We start from the raw sequence: 23,667 nt of genomic DNA, 5'->3' as shown, positions 1-23,667 counted from the left end.
CAATCAACTCGATTTATACAGTCAGGAAAATAGCTGCAAGTGTATTCATCCCCTGAAAAATAAAAAAAAAAGACCACCTAATATGGTTGGAATCTAGAGTAGAAAGGAGCCATTAAATATTTGCTTGGTAATCTAATGTTCCTAAAAAAGATGAAATTCATGTCTTCTGACGGTATGTCTGAATTTGCCTGAGATTTGTCTCGCCCGTTGCCTGCACACACTCTCAACTCTGGAGAATAATAAATGCTGCTTTCAGTGTGTGATTTGCCCCATTCAGAACGGGAAAAGAATTGTGAACCTTGCCAGAAAGGTCACAGAATAGAATATTCAACTCTAGTTAATGTAAAGGAAATGTAGATGACCAGCGAGGATTTGGGCAATGTAAGCAAATAATCATTAAAATCTGAAGGGAGGTGAGTCCTGTCCCACTCTGCCAGCACCCTGAAACCTCATCACCCCTTTCTTTCATTTCAAAGAAGGTTGTGCTCAGGGTTGGCACACTCTAACTAGAAAGCAAAAAGCAATTTAGAAGGCTCTAAGTCCTTTCCTGCTGCTATAAACTGTCAGCCTTAGCTTTTATTGTCTCTGCACATGTACTTCTCTTTAGTGTTCTTTGCATCCTTTGAGCCCAAGAGACAGAGGAAGAAAAATTATTTAAAAAAGAAGCAGCTCCAAAACTGAAGGACTAACAGCTAGGTCCTTCCTTGCCCTCACAGAAAACACCTTTAATGTGCTTGGCTTCTCTGTGCTTTTCTCCCTTAATGCAGGAAGTGGAGGCACGATGGGAGTTGCCCTGTGAGCACAAGGGGAAGTCACACAGGGTCAGCATGTCACGAGGTGATCCAAAGAGCCTGCTCATCCTTATGGAGTAAATGCTGTAATTTTGAGGCAGCTGTATTAAAAAAAAACCCAAGCCAATAACAACAACAGTGGGCAAGTGGAAATCTGTGCTTATAAGGATAAAAGAGAAATCATAATGATCAAATTTAAGCTTACCTGGTTTTCCCTTCTTCTTTCTTTCCCCAGTTGCTGAGCCGGAAGGATAAAGCCACCTTTGACAAGTTGGAGTATGTTATGAGTAAAGAAGATAATTACAAAAGGCTTAGAGACTATATCAGCAGCTTGAAGATGACTCCTTGTATTCCCTATTTAGGTAAGTTGGAGCATATTTCTCCAGTAATTACACAAACAATACACCATCTTTTAAGCATTCATGAAACTGTTTCTATTCTTCATTAAAGAGTCTATAACCTCAGTTGATTCTGGATACTCTGTATGTGGCAAGACAGAATTTCAGCAAGAAAATACCTGTTAAACCTCACAAACACTTCAGGTTTTACATACAGTATCAGTTTGCTAGGAAATTGTTTTCCCACATGTTGTACAAATACACTGATTGACTTCTGGAGAAGTGCTTAAATTGTTACCCCTGCTAGTGCCCTTACAGCTGAATACTTGACTGTTATAAAAATGAGGGCTTTTAATTTATGAGATGCTATAAATCACCAGCCTCTGAGATAAATAAATGTACATCCTGGGGTTTGGAACGTGCTAAAATCTGAAGATATTGCTTCATTAGTTACACCAAGGTGACAAGAGAAACAGTGTTGTTATGACTGACTCAGCTTTATGGAGTAATTATTAGTAAATTACATTCCTGTGTATCTAAAAACTAGATAAATGTGTTTAATATGCATTGGTTTTGTTGCCAAGGTAATCTAGTGTTATTTAAACTAAGACATTAAAGTGATCAGTGTACTTTTCTTTAATGTAGCTTTTGTTTGATACCTTAAGATGTTGGTAGTCACATAAAATTAAGGAAATGTGTATCCAATTTTTGGTACTTCTGCAGGTATGAGTAGCTCTTGCACCTGAATTCCAGATGACTTCTTGTGGTCACTAAGACCTCTTAAACTGTAATATCTTTGTTCCTGAAGTCTGATACTTCCTTTACTCAGCTGGGCTGTTAACTTTGTCAAGATTAATTGGTTGAATTTTAAATGCTTTGTACTTAAATAGAAAAAAATAGTTTCCTGGGAGGGACCAACAGTAATTTTAGTGTCCCATAGTGTTCCTCATTCAGGGCCTGAATTAAAGAGGGCAAAAAAGAAGCCAAGCATAATGTAATGTGATTAAACACGTAGCTTTCCCATCATGTGTACACATGCAGTATAGACATATGGTACATGCTTCTGAAATGCTTCTGACTTTCCAGATGCTTTTGGCCCATATGCCATGGTTTTTGAAACATGAAGCCAGGCTCAAATTGTTTTCTTGCTGATTGTGAGAGTCCCAAGGCAAATACTGAGAAGCAGTTTTTTCAGTTTTGTTCAGTTACAGATATTTTCCCTGAGACAGTAGAAGCTTCTTGTCTGACTTCTGCATTAGGATAAGCTTTGGGCTTGACTTGAGACTTTGAAGTGAAATATGTAGTTCTTTTCTATTTAGAAAGGAAGAAATGCTCTTTGCTGTGACCTGCTGGAGTTAAAGGATGTGTTGGGACCTGGCTTCATGTGATATCAGTTCTTACCAGTGACATAAAGAATGTCCTTGAGCCTTTTTTAATTCTCCAGAGGAACAGCAAATACCCACTGGTGCACTTTCTCTAAAATTAATTTTGTAGAGTCGAAATAAGTGGCAAAAAGAACCAAATTGCCTTGAAACTGCAGTCATGATAAATCTGTATCCATCTTGGAGGATTGAAAATTGAGTCCAAGTTTTCTCATTTGATCAAAACTTTGATTTCCAGTAAGACCTGAGTATATTCGTTATTTCTCAAATTTCTTTCCCAAGGCATTTTTGGTAATGTGAGAGTCATATGGAACAGAAGAAACTTAAATTGCTTGGTTTAGTTACTGTTTTAAGCTTATCAGTCTAGGTTACAATTCCTGAAAGGAATACTTCTGCCATAAAATCATGTACAGGAGTAGTGCTGCTCCTGGTTTAAAATCTGTGGAAAAAACCTCCACAAAAGTCTGCAGATGGAAATCATGGTGATCATGGCATGTGCCAGGGAGGGGGATTCTTCAGGAGGTCCATTTCCTCTCAGGGGAAAAGGAGGAGTGGGCATTTCTTTACTCTTGGGGGGGAGATCCAGCAGCTGCTGCGCTCCCCCAGAATGCTCTTTAGGAGAGTGCAGAGCATCAAACCTGCCACACAGCTACATTTGGCATTGCACATCCCCTCTGGAGAAACATTGGCACTGGTCATGGAGGCCCCTTTTGGATGATCATAGACAAAGTGTGTATATAAAAGAATTTCAGCTGCAATTTCAAGGGTCAGTGTTTTACCCTTCAGAGGATACTTGGTTTACCCTTATGCAACCAAATATCAAATATGGGTGGTAGAGGGTTTTTTCATGACCATCTTAGCATTGTAGGATAAAACTTTAAATGCTTTTTTGGTTTAGTTTTTGCAATGGGAGTGGCACCACAGAGGTACAGATTGCTGTCTAAATACCTCACCTGCTGTGGACGAGATGAGGATGTCCTTCCACATTTAACTGAGGCAGGAGGGAAATAAAACAGTCTTATCACAGAGTTGTGATTAATCTGAGATTGCACAATGAAACATCTGAACCATATCTTGAGAAGTAAGATTTTTATTTAACTAAGCAGTACTACCTTGTGAAATATTTTCTTATAGCTGTCTTTGAGGAGTTATAACAAGAAACAGAAAAGCTGAAAACAGGTTATTAAGTATATTCAGTATATTAAGCTGAATATTCAGCTACTTCAGTGATAGTGCTTGCAATAGATTTTGGAAATAAATGTGAAAAGCATGTTTCAGGTTTGGTACAAGTTAAGCTTTCTTGAGGTCTACCTGGTTAAATTTAGACTGTTGGTACAGGAATGGTGAAGGCCCTGTCCTTCACAGACAGACTGCTTCTGAACATCCAGGGCAAGAAGTTTGAGGGATGCTAGGACCACTTTTCAAAATCTTCTCTAAAAGAAGTGTGAGAGAAAACATTGAACTCTTGAAGTCATTCACCCTGCTCAGGAAGTTCAGCTCAAAAGCTACAAACTGATAGAGTTACAAGCATTTGAAAGTGAATTATTGTACAGGGTATGAACCAACCTGAAAAAGAGATGCTATGCTTTCCCTCCTCGTAATCTTAAATTGGCAACTTAATTAAGTCTTTCCTTTCAGAGCACAGCATTTCTACAGTCTGAGGTTTCTGGGTGTATTTTCGTAATAATGTTTAGTTAATGTCATCCTGCAGCTTTAAACTGGGGAAGACTCACTTTTTACATGTCTAATATATAAGATTTAATTAAAAGACTGAGTGCAAGCTAATTTTACTTTGGGGTTTCTGCAAAGTACACCTTTCACTGACTGCACTGAATAAACAAACACTGTTTTTGTAGCAGGCAAGAGATTTTCGGGGTAAAATAAGCTCTCTGCCAAGGAGAGGAAATCTGCTGGTTGAATGAACTAAAGCTGTCAGAAGTGTTCATTAAAGGAACATTTTGGAGGCCATTTTCAGCTTTTAAGTTTACCTGAACTGCTCTTCTATCCAGCTATCATAGAAAAAAAGGATAGACTGTAGAGAGTCTGAATTTTAAGCATTTGCAAATAAAAAGCATTTTATAGGACACTCAATCAATGAGGTCTGTGTGATATTTGCAACAAACAAATATTCCTTACATGAAGAACAATTTCAGAATGGGAATAGTAAACATTTGTGTCAGTTAAAGTTCTTGGAATTTGGGAATGGAATATGCTGGGACTGATTCCCCACCGCCGCCAACCCCAATTAAATATTGGCGAAACTTGTTGGCTTTGATCTCTTGACCAAAGATTTAATTACAGCCCTTTCAGCAATATATGATCAATGAAGCTTTATCTACTCCAGAGTGTGTTCTGAAAGCAGAAGGCTGTTTCCTCTTCTCTGAATCACATATGAAGCTTTGCACAGCATTTGATATGGACTAATTTAACTTAACAGTCATATTAGATTATTCTGTTAGCTGTCAAGGTTTCTTATGTTAAAAAGGGGCGAAGTTCCTTAAAATCCTGAAGGCACATATGAGATACTAAACAAATACTTTGATTACAGTTTAGAACAGAATATTTAGTTTTATGTAATATTAAAATTAGGCAACCTGTGTGACTAAGTACAGTTATTAAATAGTTTTATATAACAGGAAGAAAGCTTTAGTTTTGAGATTCTGGTACCTAAGGCGAATGTTTTGTTGTATCCAATTTTGGAAGTATTTTCTAATTAATTTCCTAAATTACTTATTAATTCCAGTGGAAATCCGATCTCTAGAAGACAAAATTCAAGATAGACAGTGTCAAAAGTTGTAAACACGTAGAGGAAGGGAAACGTGTGTGTCATAAGAGCAGCCCAAATTTGGGATGACAGGGAGAACACACTCAGAGCTGGTTTCTAACCTTTGTTTTACTGTGGCAGCAGAAATCTGTGTTGGAGGAAAACTTCTGATATTCAGAGACTTGGTCCTCTAAATTAGTGTGTGTGAATATTTGATCCACTCCCATCACTCCTAATGGAAGCAAGGGAAGGGGCTCTGTGTGAACCCATGATTTTAATATCAGGACTTTCAGTTTTGCCATTAAGTTCAAACTGTCAAGAAATACTTCTGTTTAATTAGGGTGTTTGACTATGGAGGTTGAAAGTAAAAAAAGTACCCAGCAATTTGGTTGCCTGACATTTACCAATAATTTCATAAAATCAGTTTTCTTACATCGGGAGTGTTTTGCCCAAGTGTTTTACAGAAGGTAGGACTTGCAGATCTTAGTGGTGTAGAGAATTCCTTCAGGAATTCTACATTTCATGTTTAATTTGCCACTTCATTTTGAAATAATTATTTGTTGCAAAAATCTCTCTCTGCTGGCAAAGCTAAAATGTCTCCAACTTTTTGTGTAGCTTCTCGGAGTAAATATCAAACAGTAATGTAAAGTCAGATTTTTCATTGAAAGCAATATCCACATTTTTAAATAAATTGTTAAATAACTAATCAATTTTCACATTAAAGCAAGACAGTGTCATTTCACATATTTACATGTAAGAGTTGAGCTAACCTGAAAGAGCATAAGCTTTCTGAAGTGGAAAAGCTTATATCTTGTCATAAATCTGGACTTTTTTACCAGCTTTAATGACTGTTTATGTAAAGTATGTTAGTCTTGAACAAAGGATAAATATGCTTTGCAAGCACAAACATCTGCTTTTGTGCATGTGTGTCTAAAAAATCCCACCGTCTGTCACAGTAGAGAAGGGGTCTGAAAAAGGAGAGGGGAACACGACAGGGAAAAGAAGACAGGAAAACTGTAGACCTGCTTTTTGCAGGGGCAGATTGTGCAAAATAATGATTAAAAAAGTAATACTTTATTTTTTCTGGAACTCAAGCACCGGGAAGTTTATACGGGATCCCTTGAGCGCTGTGGGATTTTCCTCCTCAGTCTATAGGCCTGATCATCATCTGAACTGCTTTCAAGGAGTAGGAGCCTCCCCGGTACTCAGCCCAAAATATTCCATCCTGGTACTTGCTCCTGTAGTGGCCTCCCCTGTACCACACCCCGTTGAGGTTGGAGTGGGCACACGCGTTGTACCACCAGCCGCCTTTGTGGAAGTGGGCACAGTTTCCTGTGGAACAGAGGGAAACGGGTGAACTTCGGCTCTGAAGGGCAGAAACGGAGATTACTAAATGTTTTTTTTTGTATTGTGGCTTATTCTCAGAGGGCACTTGGAAGTACTTCACAGCCTGTTGTGGTCACTTCGGTTTCTGCTCCTACTTGAATTATAAACTCTGTTGTAGCAGCAGCCATTGGTAGAGGGGGGGATTATTGACTCTGTGTTTAATGTGACAGCTGAAAATAAAGGAGATAACTCTTCTCAGGATACCAGCACTGCTTCTCCATGAGCTAACATCCCAGGAACTCGGGTTATGTGCTGTTTAGAAATACTTTAAGGGAAGCCATGTGAGCTGATACAGCCCCAAGCAGCACACGGGGCCACGGCTCCACAAAGACTTGCTTGTAACTTGTGTTTTTACTGTTACAGGCTTGTCTAAGAGTTTGCAGGATTTGTCCAGCTTTATGGTTACTGACAGCTGAGGAAAAGCAGTTGAAGTATTGCAGTCCCCAACATTCCCTTTACTGCTAAGGGGACAGCTGGAGGAAAGGAGCAAAAAAGTGTGCTTTAAGGAGGACAAAACCCAATGATCTGCCCCTTTCTCAAGTATTGGTACGTAACTGAGCCTCTGCACACTTGCAGTTCCTTTCATGGTGTCCAGAGGCTTTAGTTCCTGGTGATTACTGTTGTGGGAGCAGCACTACTTGGAGATCACCTGGGCAGGGATTCTGACTGTGCAGTCACATGGAAGTGATGAGATGTCCTTGAGCTAAACAGAGTTGCTGAAGTGTGTTCTCAGTGAGGATAATAGGATTTGAATTTCTGACTGGTGCAGGGGCTCGAAGGGGAGCGCTGCCAACGTGATTTGTGTCATCCTGGGCTTGAAGCATCTTTCAATAGAGTTTCTCCGTCAGAATTTACGTGCTGGTTTTGGGTGCTATATGGCATTTTAAAAGCTGATATAACTAATGGAATGCACGTTCCTCACATGTTCCCACCCACACCGGTTTCCTTACCTGAATACATGTCCCTGTCTCTGTCCAGTGTGGTGAATTGCTTCCCGTTGTGCCAGATCATGGAATCGCCGGCGTTCCCTTGGTACGTTCCCAGGCGCAGCCTGTAGAACTCGCTCTCGGGCTCCAGGCGGAAGCTGCTGTACTCAGCATAGACCTTCTTGTTGCTCCAGTCCTCCAGCTCAATCAATAGTCTGTAATTATCCTGATTGCTGAGCATGTAGATGTTTTCCAGTCCCAGCCAGTACTCTCCATCAATGTTTCCAAATCCTTTCTGTATGAAAGAAGATCAGAAGGGGGATGTTGGCTTAGTTTGTCTTGTTTGTCAAAACACTCAGCAGCAGGAGTGTTATAAACCATTGGAATTTGGGCACTGAAAGCCTTTAAGCTTCTGGATGACTGCTCAACACATGCATTTAAGTGCCTTATTTTGCTGCACTTGGACCGCTGAGCTGCACGAGATGCTGCCAGAATCGCTGCCAGAATCAGTAAAGGCAGCAAAATTTCTGTATTCTGGGCTCTCCTCTTCTTTTTAAGGTAAAGGGAGTGAGAACAGGGAAACTGAAACAATATATTTCTTGACAAAGCTAAGGGAATCTGTAAGAATGGATGAATAATGGAATTTTAGGGATATATTTCCAGGTTGAAAAAGGCATTTATGGGTCAGACGTGTCGTTGTTCAAGGCAAATAACTTTTTGTTGCCTTTGTATTTCAACTAGTGTTGGGTTTTACTGTGAATTTAATCACACAGTTCATCTGGGCTCTTTACTGGATTTATCAGAAATGAAATATAAAGGCATCTTTCTTTTCAAATCACAGACTGCCAGCACAATAGATGTGAAGTGATATTTCCTATCTGCTCCCTCCTCTGCCCAAGTTTGCTAATGTTTGGTGTTGCATTGTAATCAAAATGTTTGGTTACTTTATGAGGCACTCCATAACTCCCTGATTACATTTTATAACATTTAACAGCTCCCAAACCAACCACATACTGTTCTGAGAAGTAAGGACTTTGAATAACTATTGATTTAATGATTATTGATTGATTGACGTATTGAAGAATTTATGTATTCATTATTGATTTAATAATTAATATTAGAACCATTAAGTTCAAGAAGCAAAAATCCGTATGCTGATTTTTTGTCAATTCCTTTGTATACATGATACTATTGTTAAATTACTGATGGAGTTGAACATGGCTCAGTTCTCTCTACAGATACAATGCAGGTGGCAATTGCAAATCCACTTCAAATGAGCACAACACCATAGGGGAAAACTGTGTCCTGTATGTGTGAAGTCAGCACATTATTATTTAAAAAACCCAACCAAATGGATTTTCAAATTTCCTGTTCAGCATGTAATTACTCCAAAGCAGCATCCATTTCTCATCCTGGGCATTCTGCCTGCTAGTGCATAATACCACAATAACACACAGGAATGTGTTTCCCTTCACCAACCTGACATCTTCAGATTTCTAACCTAAATTTACAAGTGGAGATTATTTCCTTCAGTTCATTGTTAGGACTGTTTTTAAGTTGCGGCCCTGATGTTGCAAATCTTATAATGTGTTTAAATGAATAATTCCACTGGCTGAGTTTGCCTGTTCATAAGGGAGACAATTAAGCTTTACAAGTACTTATTGTAGTTCTCAGTGTGTTAATAAAAGTCATGTGCTTAGTTAGAGCTTTGTAATAAATGGCTTCCCAGTCACTGTCTAGAACAACATGTGTCTCCCAGTTGTGTTGTACATCACAAATAGAGGCTATTTCAGACAAGCTGGTTCACACAAACTTAACTATGCCTTGAGGGAAAATAGGACCTTCCCTGTGAAATGTTTGCCTCTGAGGGGTGGCCACTCTTTCCAATTATCCTTCTTCACCTACTGATTTTTGCATTCTGTAATTTACCTTGTAACTGTCCCAGTTCCTGAAAAAGTTGACAGATCCATCTGTCCTCTTCTGAATAACTGCCCATCCTCCAGGGTCCAGGCTGTTCTCACACCACAGTTGCATTGGCTCGTTGCTGTTTTCAGGTTTGATCATGTAAATCCCACTGTTGGAATGTCCAGCTTCCTTGGCTTGTTGGCAGTCTTTGAATGGACCTTTTAGATAAGAAATACTGTAAGCATTCAAACTTGGCTGTGCAGTGCCCATTGTTCAGGGATATTTTGTAATGGAAAGTCAGTAATTCAATTCAGGTGTAAAGCTACCATGGAAAACAGTGCAAAAAGTTACTGTCTGAGATTAATTGTGTATATATAAATAAACATGTCACTATCCTCTTTGTGTATTTTTGAACAAAAACTTCATTTTGCTAAACAAATAATAGACTTTGTTTACCAACACCTAAGTTTTTGTCTACTGTGTTCAAGACTTATACTCTGGCTCTTGATATTGAGGTCCATTATGATTTTTGTTAATTATTTTCTTCTTTTTCACAAAAGGTAGACATCAATTTACTTCATTATCCTGGTGCATCGATTTGAAACTGTTGGAAGTTAAAACCAAAACAAACTCGGGATACCCAACCAAACCTCTGCACACATAAATAGTTTGAGAGCTGCTGTAAGAAATATTTACTGCCAGAACCTACAGACATGGAATTTAGTCAGAGAGAGTTCTTACACTGCACAGTTTTTTGCCTTTATGTATTTACCCAGTGTTTTGGGGCTGTCAACTGTGGATAGAAGTCTCTTTAAGTTTCCTGTGTCATCCAGGCATGATACACGTAGGTGGGTACTGATGAAGAAATAAGCAATGGAGAAGGATTGCTGAGGAGCTAAAAGGGCTCATAAACTTCTTTTTAGGGCTGTGGCTCTACAAAAATGCTGTTGCTGTTGTCAGTGCTGCTTGAAAGCTTTATTTTAGTCCATGTGAATAGTGGTTTTACAAATACTACTTAGAGAAGGGCATCTGGTCATTGTGTAAGAAGGGTGCAGTTTACATATCTCTGAAAACTTTGCCTTTCATTTTTTCGGTAATATTTTTATTTTCTGCTTTTTAGAAAAGCATTTGTTTGTCTATCGTGGCTTCAGTTGGTTTAGAGAGACTGGTTATTTACTAATGAAAAGCAAAGTGTGTTCTAATGACTGGTTAGTGATGGGTGCCCCAAATATGTTTGAAAACTCAGTATGTCTGAAAATAAATTACCTACAGCTTTCCTCTCCTCCTGGAAGGCTCATTTTCTCAGACATCCTTGGAAGTTCAGAGAGAACTCATCAGTCACAGAAGCAGCTCATGTGCAAAGCAGCATAGAAGACAGTTGTTGAGGTTATTCCTTAATCAAAAATAGAGGTTGAGGGAGATTGACCTTCACTGCAGATTAAGGTTGCGTGACAAAAGCGAGTTGAAAATTGCACTTCTCTTACATTTTCAGGTAGTAGTTGCCAGTTTGACAAGTATATGATTAACAAAAAAATCCTTAAAGCATTTCATATTAATTAGAGTATATAAAGTTCATGTATCTAAAGAAGAGAACTTGGAGCTTCTGGCTATGACAGAACTACCAGGGATGTCGCAGACATCAAGCCATCATTGTAAGTTCTGCTGCACTGTCAGGATTTGTGATGATTTTCCCATTCTTCCACTGGAAGAATGGGAGTTCAGGAAAGAAATCCTGTAGCTGTGGTATATGAATGCTTTTTCTCTTGTTCACAATTATTAAAATTTCCATGTAGATTGTGAAAATTGCAGAGTTTGTCCACGAGATAGATAATTTTGTGGGTTAAGCTGGGTCTCACTTCCTTTCCTTGAACTGTTTAAAGTAAATTTGGGTGCTCTGTAGCTGAACAGGTATGTTGTTCCAAAAGTGTTATTGTAAAACAATTATTGCTTTAGAAAAAGTGTAAACAACCAAGTCTTAATTTTTTGTAATGTTAATTGAATGGTAAGAGGAACTCGATTAGATCTGCTGGATATTATCTAATGTGATTTCTACCAGAAGAGGAATTGAGGACCCATTTTTCCATGAGAGACCTAAGCAGATGTTTGGATTGTTTTTAAGGCAGACAGAATTGTACCAGTCTGTTTATATAATGCACTTGAATCACTTCTAAAATGCAGCTGGCATTACGGAAACAGGATGCAACTTGTCTGCTTTGCTGCTCAGGTTTGTCTGTGTGCTTATCATGAGGTAATGTTTTGGTAGGGGTGTCAGACTTTTGCTGTTAGTGTCAGGAAATCCAGCATATCCCATAATTTTTGGTGTGTAGCCTTGAACCTTTTTTGGAGAAGTAAATTCTTTGTTATTTATTTCAAGTCCGTGCTGTAAGAACCGATCTAGTTCAGTGGAAATGCTGACATTTGTGAAACAGTGGAAGATTCTCCACAGTGCTTGTGTGAGTGGAGGCTCTGACTAATGAAAAAAGCATGATTTTCTGCTTAAATTCTTACAGATTTTATAGATTATCTATGTAAGAAATAAATATCTCATACACATCCACTCTTTTGTAACAGTCTGTGTACACTAAGTCGCTGAGGCAGTTATAAGGCAGAAGTACTCTGAGAAGATGAGCTGTTAAATATTTCACTTCTAAAATTGTGGTTTAGATGTATGATTTAGTGCAGATGATATTCTGTGGTAAATTAAATGTGGTAGAGAAGGAAAGGGATTAAATATTTTAAGTTGAAAGCTTAATAACTTGGTGGCGTAATAATTTTAAGAGGCCAAATGTTATCTTGAGCAGATGATATAGAAGCTGTGCTTGTGTAAGCTTCATATAGAGGATTTGGGGGGGCAATAGTAGAGGAAAAGTTAAAAATAAAACTGGACTATTAATATATTAAATTATATTGTTAACTGAGAGGTATTAGTAAGGGTGTGAGGGAGGGAGGATGTGTAGTTTTCAAGTACTGGGTTAACTTGAAGCTACTTTTTCAACAATGGTGGCAATAGATTTTTGGGACCACTGATTATTATTAAACTTAAGGTAATTGTGGCAACCGTAATTCACAGTAAAGTTATCCTTCCTCAAATTTTAGAGCAGTATTTGTGCAAATTACCCAAACTACCCAAAAATAGAACCTCATCCTTCCGTTCCACATGTATTTTGAGTTTTACTCTCTACCCACAATATTAAGATGTGCATTGACCCTTCTGTAAATTTATGTTGTGTGCAAGTATTTTTAAGGAGCTTTCACCTCCTGTATCTGATGAAGTTGTACCTACTTGTTTGTCCAGGTTTTTATTCTGACATAAGCCTTTATCAGACCTATTTTTAATTGGGTTCTTTGGTTTTCGTTGGTCTTTTTTGACATCTTTATACATTATAAATAGTCATTATCTTTTAACTGTAAAGGTGGCTTTTCTATGACATAGTTTTCATTCTGTGCACTGTTAAATCTGCTTACCTTAATTTTAAAAGTCAGAGATAATAACTGGGTGTTGTGTTGGAATTGGGGGTTTGATGATTGACCAGCTGTAGCAATTCTCAATCCTCCTTTTCTCAAGGCACTGCAAGAAGCACTTAAACTTCCAACTCAAGAAAACAGTATTAAAGGAAGTTGAAGAATGTTAAAATAAGTGTCCTAAGATTTCTTTGTGTTCCCCTGCAAGAACAGCTTCAAACTCTGAACTTTTAGGGGTTAAGGGGTTAGTGAAAAGCAGGGTAGATAATTTAAGGGATAATACTCCTCGTTTTGTATGTGCAGCAGGCATGTATTGAGGGAGAAGAAGATGCATTTAGAACAAAACTTTGAAGTGAGGGTTTGCTGGGAAGCAGGAAGTTGTGTTTTTTTAGAATTATACTTCTGCTGTCTGACCAGACATCAACGTGATGCTTTGGTAAGAGCTGTTTCCTTTGTGCCATGATATGCAATTGAAATTCCCGTGACATCTGGCATTTTAGCTGGGCTCGTGCCTGAATTTTCTGCAGGCCTTGAATAAAAATAGTTGTTCTTTACATCAGCAGCTGGTCGGTTGTAATGCTGCAGAACAGTCACAAATATTTGGCTTCATCTTAGGAACCAAGTTAACTTTGAACTGTGGCTAAAGGCAATTTGAAAGAAAAAAACCCAAAACAACCTAAACCCAAAAACCCCTGACGAAACCCTTTTACTGTGCTGACAGAAGCCAAGAGTAAGCACTTGAATGGATGTCTGAGAACTTATTTTTCTTAATCCTTGGACTTTTTAAAAAAATCACAATTCTGTCAATATTATAATAAAGTGAGAAACGTGATTTCAGGGCAGCTCAGAGGTAGTTAATTATCTTGTCACTAATTTTGATTTCTAGTGATAAATGAATTTATCTACTGACCCGAAGAATGCAATATGTGAAGATATGATACAGTCTCCTGAATATATGTTCATAATATTTATAGTATTAGTTTAACTTGCCATCCCCTACTGCCATCCAATTACTGGGAATGTAGTTACTGATTTTAAATTTTCAAAGCTGAGTGCATCTAATTGGATCCAACCTTGATTCAATTATCCTTTCAAACTTATCATTCTTGAATATTTCAGCCAAACACTTAGAGACTTACTGCACAACTGTGATGGTGGATTTGGATGCTCATTTTAAAGCAGGTCAAAATAGAAGGATGAAAAGTCTTCTAGCAGGATTAGCTTCTGGCAAATGTGTATATGTAAGAATAAAGAAGAACTGCTTAAAATCACTTCTTTTGTTTAAGATGAATTAGTTTCTCTTATTCGCCCTTGCCTACTGCTGTAAGATGTGGCTGACAGGCATCATCAGAGAAACAGGTAAATAGTAGAAAGTTTATGCTAATACTGAATTTTCATTCTTGTAACTCAAACCCAGCTGGAGAGAGAAAACCCCCAATATTTTGTGACTTAAAGGTGTAAATTGTTCAGACTGAAATTCTGAGTATCAGCCGTTTCAACAAATTCATCTTATGCAGAAATAGGCTGTTTGGCAAACTCAAGCCTTCCCTGGGAGGTGGCAGGGGGAGAGAAAATCAGGAGCAAGGGCAAGCTGTACCAGGTACTTTCAGTTCTTGGTTCTGTGTTTGCAATGGGGACAGTTTCACTCTGAAATGGAGAGATCTCGGGTTAGACAAACAGCAGCAGGAACTTACCCTCATTAATCAGAGCCAGTGGTGGCACTCTGAAAGGACTCTTTGTAGGAGAAGTGGCTGGATCAGGTGGTGGCCTTACATCTCTGGGGTATCCCGGGTCTCTCTGTATCTCATTACCTCCCAGAAGGATGGGAGTGTAGGGCTGGCTGTTGGGAATGTGCTGTGGCACCACTTGGACGAGGGGTGGGGACCCGTGGGTGTCCTGTCGAGAGAAGATTCTCAAGCACTGCTCTTCCAGCAGCGAGATAGTCACAGACTGGTTGTTTACCAGATCAGTCAGTGCTGCGTATTTTACTTCAAGCTCCTTGTATTTCGTTGCCATCCTCAGCATTTCTGTTGTGACGTTCAGGACTTTGTTTTCCAGTTGGGAAAGCTCAAGTGAGTTGTCACGCTTCCGGATTATCTCGTGCAAGAGTTGCATGTACAGTTGGGTGACGCGGGAGTTCATGTTCCGACTTTCCTTCCTCAGTAATTTGACTTCGTTCACAATGTTTCCGTCCACGTCCACCACCAACTGCAAAATGTCAATCTCCCGCTTTTGCTTGGACAGCACATCCTTCAGGTTCTCGATGTCCATCCTGGTGACTTCGTCCTTCCTGTTCCCGGCAGCCGGTCCGTTGGTGTTCACGCAAATTGGCCCCGTGATTTTTTGTTCCGGGACCAAAAAGGTGTAACCGCATTTCTTCCCTTCCTCTCCGCCCTCTGCTGAACGAGGGTGTCTCCGTTGGGGCGTCTTGCTCGGCGTGGATTGTTCCGTGCAGCGCCCGATGGACAACAGCAGGAACAGCAGGACACCCAAAGTCCACTTGAATATCTTCATTTTAACACGAGCGCGGTGACCGGCAGGAGGCTGCTGAACAGATAAAAGATAAAGTCATAAATTAGAGGCAGAACTAAGGTTCCTTGACTGTTAAACTACCTGAACTGGTGAGTTTGCCGTGGTGTGGAGCCAAGCCTTTGGAATCCCTCACTTGGAGTTAGATTCCATTAGATTACTGTCAAAGATTAGCTTTCTGGTTTGAGCAGCAAACACCGAAATTTAGATGCGGGATTTGGTAGAGAAGTTGTTGCAGCGGGTAAATCTTCAGAAACCATGTTCTGCTCAGATTCTGTGTTACACTTTCAGTGTCGACTGGACTGCTCAGATCTGTGCTCACTGCACAGGGTTATAGAACATCCAGTGCTTGCAGAATACCTTCATGGAAGGGAAGCAGAGAGAAAAAATTATTTCTATAAATGTTAGAATTTGGATTATATAAACGTTTCTGGTCCTCTCTTAGCTTTATAGGCATATACATATAGATGTATAATTTGCTAATTACTATATAAATACCTATTTATATATAAACCCATTTTTTTGAATTTATATATACACAGGTGTAGTAGGTACAGATATATTGAAAAATATATCTTTAACACTATTTTTGGACACTGGTGTTAGGCAGGAGATTAGCTTAAGGTAGTTGTCTTACCCATTGAGAATTACTTATTCAAGTAACTTTACGTTTGTAAGAAAAGCTGGGGACACTGGTCTGGATGTGTGTCCCTATTTAGTTGCCTTGAGATGCACATTTCAAATTGTTGTCATGCTATTTTTGTATTTTTGAGAAGATTTGTATCCAAATAATAGTGAAATATCAGGTGTGTTACCACTATAAATACCATACTGAAGTGTTTCATTCATCTTTAAAGGAAAATAATTAGTTTCTCTTAACTTTGTGTAAAGACCTAAAATTATAAAAACCTGGGAATTTTTTTGAGGCATGTTTTTAGCTTTAAACATTTGAGATGATAAACAAAGGTAGCACTTAAATAAGGAGGAAAAGCCCTCTTTTTTATGTTTTGTTTGCTTTCTGAAGCAGATCGCTGTTCTTATCTCAGCTGTTGATCTGGCTTTCCTTGCCAGGCTACTTCTACAAGCCCTTGTACAGTGGCCTTTGGATAATTACAGGGAGAAATACAGTAAGAGCAGGGAAAGTTAATTATCATGCTGTTGCTGCTAAGTTGGAGTGAAGTACATTTGGCAATCCTGAGACATGGCCCTGAAGGGGAAGCAGAGCTGTGCTGCTTCCTTCACATTCACATTTACAAACCATAAGGTGACTTTTGGATCAGGTCACTTCTCCCAGTTCTGTTACTGGCCTTAATATTATTGCTACAAATGGTGTCTGCTCAACCTCAGTAAACCTGTCAAGTCTTTCTTTTTTTGGCTTCACTAAAAGTGGTTACAAGCTTCCAACCATGCTGCACATGGAGCTGGATCTAGGAATCTTGATTAAATGTGCCAGTGTTGCCTAAAAATTAACTTTTTGTTTGGCTGAAGGTTGTATTGCAAGCTCTGCTTCTGGGAGGGGGAGAAAACACTTGCACTTAACACATACTGAAACTCCTTTTTTGCCCTACATGAATGGAGGGAGCACATAAATTTGAGGAAGTTTATTTAAAAACAGTTATTTCTCTTAGTTTGTAGTAATAGGCACTTTGGTGTCTACTAGTAAATGTCTTTTTTTTTTTTTTTTTTGGAAAACAGAACTTAAAATTATTGCTGATATTTCTCTGCTGAAAGTGTTCTACTTAAAGAAAAAAAAGATAGGAAAAAGTATCACTTTTCTCTAGAGCTGGTTGTGTGTTTTTCTTTGGTAATTTCAGACAGTTAAAATATTAATCACTTGAACAGTGCTCAGATTTGGAAGTTCATTAGGTTAAACGTTCACATGAATCATGGGGAAACACATGGGGAACTGCTCTGTGGGTGGTTTCTGAGCTGACAAGGATGAGCTGAATTAATTGTCTGAAGCTTAAAAACTCTTCGCGTCTCCTAAATTATTTTTCAGTACTTTTATGTTTAGTGTTTGCAGATTGAGGGAGAGTGACTTCATGGCATCTGGCTGGGGATGAAGCCATAGCACAAGCCCAGTATTTTACTATTTTCACAGTATATAATAGCTACTTCATAGTCCAAGAAAGTGAATAGCACTTTAGTTCTTGGTAGCTTTTAAATACTCTACAGAGTTACTGAAATAATGAATGGCTGGGGATTTTCCCCACAGCAGCACATTTTTTCCCCTGAAATACATTAAAACTTAAATGAATCTTTCAAAACCAAACACTTTGCAACACAGCCCACGTTCTGACCATGTATTCTGCTGCAGTCTGCTTTCTGCATTTCTTTAAATATTAAATGTGTTCATTTTGAACTTTTACCCTTCTGTGTTAAAGTTACAAGTTCTGTGTCTATATATGTGCTGTCAGACCATTAAATGAATTACAGGGTCTAGTACAGCATAGCCAAATGCAGCAGCTGCATAAGATTATGCTCTAGAATTTCAAATCATTCAAATGTCTTACAGTAAACTGAGACATTCAGATAAGCAGGGATGAGTTCCTTCCAAGAATCTACCTGGTAGGGAATGTATACACCCCCCTGGAAATTTTGATGCTGAAAAAAATTAAATGTCTTAAAATGTTGCTTGTCATGTTTAAGCAGCTTAGTGCCTAACTTGTTATACAAGAATAGGTTCTGAGCAAGATATTTACCTGGAGTTTTAATCAGCTTAGAAGGAAATGAAAATACTGTTTCAGAAATTTCCTGATGTTCTGGGCAAGCAGCTTAAAAAAATAGGAGCTGTTTATCCAAAGTATCACAGGATGATAGCCTTAATATGTAAGACCTAAACGACAAATTAAAATTAGAGTTGGGAAGTAGTTTAAGGGTTTCTGAATCAGACACATTCTGCCTGGATTCCCAGGTTTAGATGTTTAGGTGGTGGCAGAACTGTTAGGAGATAGTTGAGGCTCAGGGATCAGATCACAGAGAACCACAGTCTCCAACCCCCCCTGCAAGTCTGGAGTTGCTTCTGTTGAGTGGGGCTGCTGGAATACCTGGTTGCAGACCTTGGAAATTAGGTGAAGGAATTTGTGATTGCAGATGCTATTGCTTTAAAATACGTTATTTAACTCCTTATTAACTGTCATGTTTTTAAATTGGAATAAGCTGTCGCTTCAGTTGGTTCTGTCATGTTTCTGCGCCACCCGGTTTTGGGGCTCAGGTTTCTGTAGAAGTTGCATTACGTCTGTTCTGACACACGGGTGTTTTATGGCTTCTGCAGGGGAAAATGTGCAATTATTCATAGCAACACAGACTTCTTCATCAGCCTGTCAGAAACACTCAGAGCCATGGGCAGAGTTTCAGTACCATTTTACATTTAATGCTGTTTCTTTTCTTCTCGTTTTCTTTCTTTTTCCGGACTGATCCCCGTGCAAAAATAACTCAACTTGTTTTCAAAATTAGTCTTGGACTTATTACTTTTAAAAGTGCTTAAAGGAACAAAAATTCTAATTTAAAAGAGCAAACCAAGCCAGTAACTATTTTTTTACTACTGTAACACAGACTGTGTTATCCCCCCCCAATATTTTATCCCAAAGACAGAGTTGCAGGGATGAGGGTGTGTGGAAGTTGGTATATATTTGGCATTTTTCAGCTTTCTGTACAACAAACTATTATACTGCTGTGACTCAGGTTCAGCAGGATGTAGAATTTGGAAACCCACAACACAAATTGGAGTCTATTCTTTCAGAGCTGCCAAAGGCTCTCGTTCTCCCTGGGCAGTGTAGGGTGTGATGGGTGAATGTAACAGAGGTGTCACAGGTAAATGTGAATATAGGATTCCCTTTGTATGGAAAATGCTGTATCAGTACTTAGCTGTATTCAGAATAATTATTAAAAGGATATGATCAAGTGATAAATACCAGTGATGCTCTGTTATATGTAACAGGAAGAGAAACAGGTTTCTTTGAGAAAGTAAATTTATAATACTGAGACTAAAAATCCCCTGAGACCAGTTATTGATGTTATACATGCTTCATTTTCTTTTGAGCTTTGCCTAAGCAGCTGAAATCAATAAACCCAGCTATGTTCCCCTATGTCTACACAGGATAAGTGAGGATTTCTGTGGATTTTTTTGGCTTAAAACTGGGCCCATAACATTAGGAGGACCAGTGATGTGGGGAAAACAATCTTATTATAGGAGAAACATTCACATGGATTTTCAATATATCTCTGTATTTAAGTAAGTTACTTTTCCCTGTATAAACAAGTGCTTTTCCGGCAAGTCCCTCTGCCTCTGCTGAAATAACAGGATTACTTTGAATTGTATTGACTGGGATCCAGGAATAATATGTTCTTGGGTTTTGTTCGTCAGAGAGGTGATGTATTGAGTCACAGAGCTCGGCCTCTTGGAGATGAATATGAGTCTGATTCCATTTAGGAAAGGCAATCGAAAAGTCATCAAGGGCTTTTGAAGTAGTCATTGAAAACGTGTCACTTTTAAAAATGATGAATTCTTAGAAATTCTCTGCCAGAGAGGTTTGTAGATCTTGTCATAGTAGGCATTCCGAAAGCACAGCACGATTTCATAACGTTTCCAGATATTTTGGTCAAGTTTTTTTTTAATGTGAGGGTTCCTTTACATATGTTGGCGGCCACTGTGTGTGTTTGCACTGTTTAAACAGGCAGGTACAACGAAAGGGTGCGTTTTGTCTTTGGAAATGTGTGATTTGGGGGCTCCAGAGTTCTCTTTAAAACAGATACTGAAGATATTAAGCATCTAGCTATGTTTGCTATAGGAAATTTTACTTCATTCATTGGTGTATAAATGTTAAGGACCAAACCAACAGGGCAGATTACAAAAAACAAAGCCCAATAAAACAGTAATTAAGACCTGATAGAGCCATGTGGTTACTGCCAAAAGTTTAAAGGTTCAAAATCCTTTAAAACTTTAAATAGTGTATTTTTCCACCATACTTCAGATCATGCTTTTGGCAGCAGCGGAATATTAGTATTGCATTATTTGTTTTAAAATAAACATTTCAAAATTTGAACTCCAGAGTTGGAAGGCAGCAAAGGGGGAGAGAGTTAAAACCTTGCACATAGCCAGTTTATTGCTTTAAAATTATTGACTCAGCTGTTTTCATTTGTGGGAGATTTAGGAATTGTTCTAAGCAGCGTAAATCGGAGCCTTGGCTGATGATGAATGAACAGAGCCTGGTGTCCAGAGCACACCATGTGCCTCAAATGGGGGCTGTGGTGCTGTTGTTGTTTGCATTGTTCTCCTTCATATGTAAATAAGCACAAAAGGGTAGTAAGGAAAAGGGCTCAAAAACCTGGAAAGGATCCATCTTTCTTGTTTGTCAAGGCTGCTTCAGACTTTTTTTCCTCCCATAGCTACCAAATCTTAATTAAGTTTGCTTTCTGTAATACTTTGCTACTCCTTTTAGCATCAGCCCCTTCATTCTCTCTTACTGTGTCAGACATCTCTGAGTTTGTTCATACAAATACATAACTTAAATTTTAATTTCCATTGTTCTGGATTATTTACTGTATTTTAATTTTCAAGTCAGCATGAAGAAAGGAAAAAAAAGTAGAAAATTACGTATTAGCAAGTCTTTTTTTGACTTTATCTGTACTTCTGTCTTCTGTTTGTAAACAACTTCCTTGTTTTAATCATTGACTTGCAGCAGTGTCCTTCCCCCTCCTTCTCCCCAAACAGCTGTAACAAACCCCTCAATTTTCCACTTAATATAGTTTTTGCCTTGTACACTGCATTTCATGTTTACAAAATGGATCTTTATTTAGAAACAAACTGCAGTTCAGTTGAGGTACAATTCACTTCCCAGAAATTGTTGAAAGAAGGGATTAGTGCCTGTGGCAGCAATGTCTTTGGATTTTCAACTGCACAATTGCTCGTGCTACAAACTTGATTATGTTCTGAATCACTGTATGACTGGTTTCTTGGTTGGCTCCACAACTCGGGCAACTTCCACTCCTCAGAAGTACCATAAATAAAAATGTACTTGAAACGGTATACAATGATTGCTACTTACAGATGTGCATTGACTTGCTTGGGACTTTTCACAGTGGTTTTATTGAGGTATCCATTTTCTAGTTCTAGTAATGCTAGGTCTATGCTCTGGTGTTGGGTGAAATCCAGCTTCCCTGAAATCGATAGGGGTTTTGGCTTTTGCTTTCTGGTAGGATCGGAATTTCACGTTAGTATGTTCACAGTACCCAAATTACATGCTTAGCAAAGACTCTGGGAGTGCTAATTTTCTGTAACTGTAGATAACAATACAGCTAAACAACTGAAACTAGTTCACCCTTACAACTGGAACGAGTTAGTCTCTGCTCTTATGCAGAGTCCTTTCTAATGCTTTCCAAGTTTCCAAAGTCTACCAAATGCCACAGAAATGAGTTTTAATGTCAGTTGTCAAATTTTTCTCAGGCTGAGAAGGATTTGTTTCTTCGCAATTGTGTGTTGAGGGAGATGTATGTAGCATTCACAAATAGCTCAAAATGAAACTTGCAAGTAAGAATAACTTTAAAACTTACCAAGAAAAAAAGTCTTCCAGCTGGTTTTGCTTCTGTGGGAGATGGAAAATCCAGAGGCCAAGTTGCTTTTTCTTCCTGTATTACCCGATGCTGTGGATTGTTAATCAGTTGGAGCTGAAAACTGCTTTTGTCTTTCTCTGTTAGATCCAAGCTGTACTGAGGAATTGGGTTTCTCCATACGATAACCAAACTAACTGATCATTTAAAAAAGGGAAAAAAAGTAATGCTCCGGTGTGCGTTATTCCAGAAGAGAGAAAGAAATGGTTTTTTGAAACTGCAGTGTTTTATTCTCACAGAATAGAGCAGAAGTGCTCTAACCAGCTCCAGCTGACCCAGATTCCATATACATCACTTTTGGACAGTGTTTTTTTTAAACAAACACACGCTCGGCTCAGCCGTTCGGCCCACCTATGATGTCACCGCGAGCACTCGGAGAGCAGGAGAAACTCCTCCTTCGGATTTCCTATCCATACCCTCCAGAAAAGGAGGGGGTAGGGAGGTTGAGAAGTCAGGAACAAGGAAAGATTGTTTGCCAGTAGAAGGGAGGTACCATATGGCAACGGACTGTGCAAGAGTTCAGCAGGCAATTACAAATCAAACATTTTTACTACGCTGCCTAAAGATGCCTTTCAAGTTATTACAGTACTGGGCTTCATTTAGAAGAAAGATTCTTTCAGGCTGATAAAACTTGATTTGTGTTGCTGGGAATAAAAGGGGCAGCCTGGCTGGATACAACAGGAAAAATGAAGCATTTGTAGTCTAGAAGAATGTTCGACAGAATGTCGCGTTCAGTTCTTGACGTTCGCTTAATAAGAAACAGCTCCGGTTGTTAAAGGCACGAAGCCTCCGATACATGTGGAAAATGTTAAAACTCTGTGTGTGTGATGGTTTTGGGTAGGTATCAGAATGTTTGATAACATCTGACCAGTGTTAGAAGTAGCAAAAGCCACAGAGACTACGCTCCTTGAGGAAAGCAGAGTCTGGGTTGGGTTCTGTCCGTGCTCAGCCAGCACTTGAGTATGTTCTGTTTGCTGCCATTGATCCTTTCGGTTTCTTCACAAAGGCTGTGCCAGTTACATTTGGAAGAGAATTACCCTTGTGTGCCTTCAGAATTATTTTAGATTTCATAGCAATGCATCCAGTAGCTTCAGAGAGCTGCTCTCCACAGGAGAGTTGTTGACTTAGCTGAAAGAAAAATTCTGTGCTTAATTGAGCAAGTCATTCAGAGAGATAATCCTACAAATACAGTGGTTTATAAAATCCTGCATAATAGTGCAGGTGCCTGTTACAGGGAATTTCCTTAATTATAGTTAATAAGCATGATTTACTTCTTTCTGTGGAAGACTGAGCAGGTTTGGGATTTTTAAGGCTCGTTTGGGCATAGCTTAGTACAGTTAGGTTTGGGACAACTTACACACTGTAGCATGGCAATTAAAGGGGACTGCCTGATGGTTCTGATTATCCTTTCTATTTTTTAATAAACTCTTTCTAGCAGAATAGAAAAATTGAGAGATTTAGTAGTGCATCAGGTCATGTGTAATACCTTTTTATTCACTTTTTTATGTATCACCTTTCAACCACAAGTATTTTAATTTGTTTCTGTGTGTGCGCACACACGCGTGTGTGCGTGTT

At 38.8% G+C, this 23,667-nt stretch overlaps 2 protein-coding genes across 8 annotated transcripts in view; one reads left to right on the top strand and one right to left on the bottom strand.

The window, feature by feature from the left end:
- The window catches only part of RALGPS2 (Ral GEF with PH domain and SH3 binding motif 2), a 102,689-nt gene that overhangs the window by 47,661 nt on the left and 31,361 nt on the right, over positions 1-23,667 (top strand). For all 7 annotated transcript variants that reach the window (XM_032696396.1, XM_032696393.1, XM_032696394.1 and 4 more), the window contains one exon: positions 1,027-1,153. In XM_032696396.1, the coding sequence (XP_032552287.1) occupies positions 1,027-1,153 (127 nt within the window). The remainder of the gene's footprint in view (positions 1-1,026; positions 1,154-23,667) is intronic.
- Positions 3,630-22,354, bottom strand: ANGPTL1 (angiopoietin like 1). Its single transcript, XM_032696400.1, has 5 exons — positions 22,036-22,354; positions 14,649-15,498; positions 9,517-9,710; positions 7,612-7,882; positions 3,630-6,607 (listed from the first exon to the last, which is right to left on the bottom strand). The coding sequence occupies exons 2-5, from the start codon at positions 15,466-15,468 to the stop codon at positions 6,420-6,422; spliced, it is 1,473 nt and encodes a 490-aa protein (XP_032552291.1). The 5' UTR covers positions 15,469-15,498; positions 22,036-22,354; the 3' UTR covers positions 3,630-6,419.

Source organism: Chiroxiphia lanceolata, chromosome 9, assembly GCF_009829145.1.
Source record: "Chiroxiphia lanceolata isolate bChiLan1 chromosome 9, bChiLan1.pri, whole genome shotgun sequence".
Classification (NCBI taxonomy): Eukaryota; Metazoa; Chordata; class Aves; order Passeriformes; family Pipridae; genus Chiroxiphia; species Chiroxiphia lanceolata.
This window is presented reverse-complemented; position numbering and strand designations above follow the sequence as displayed.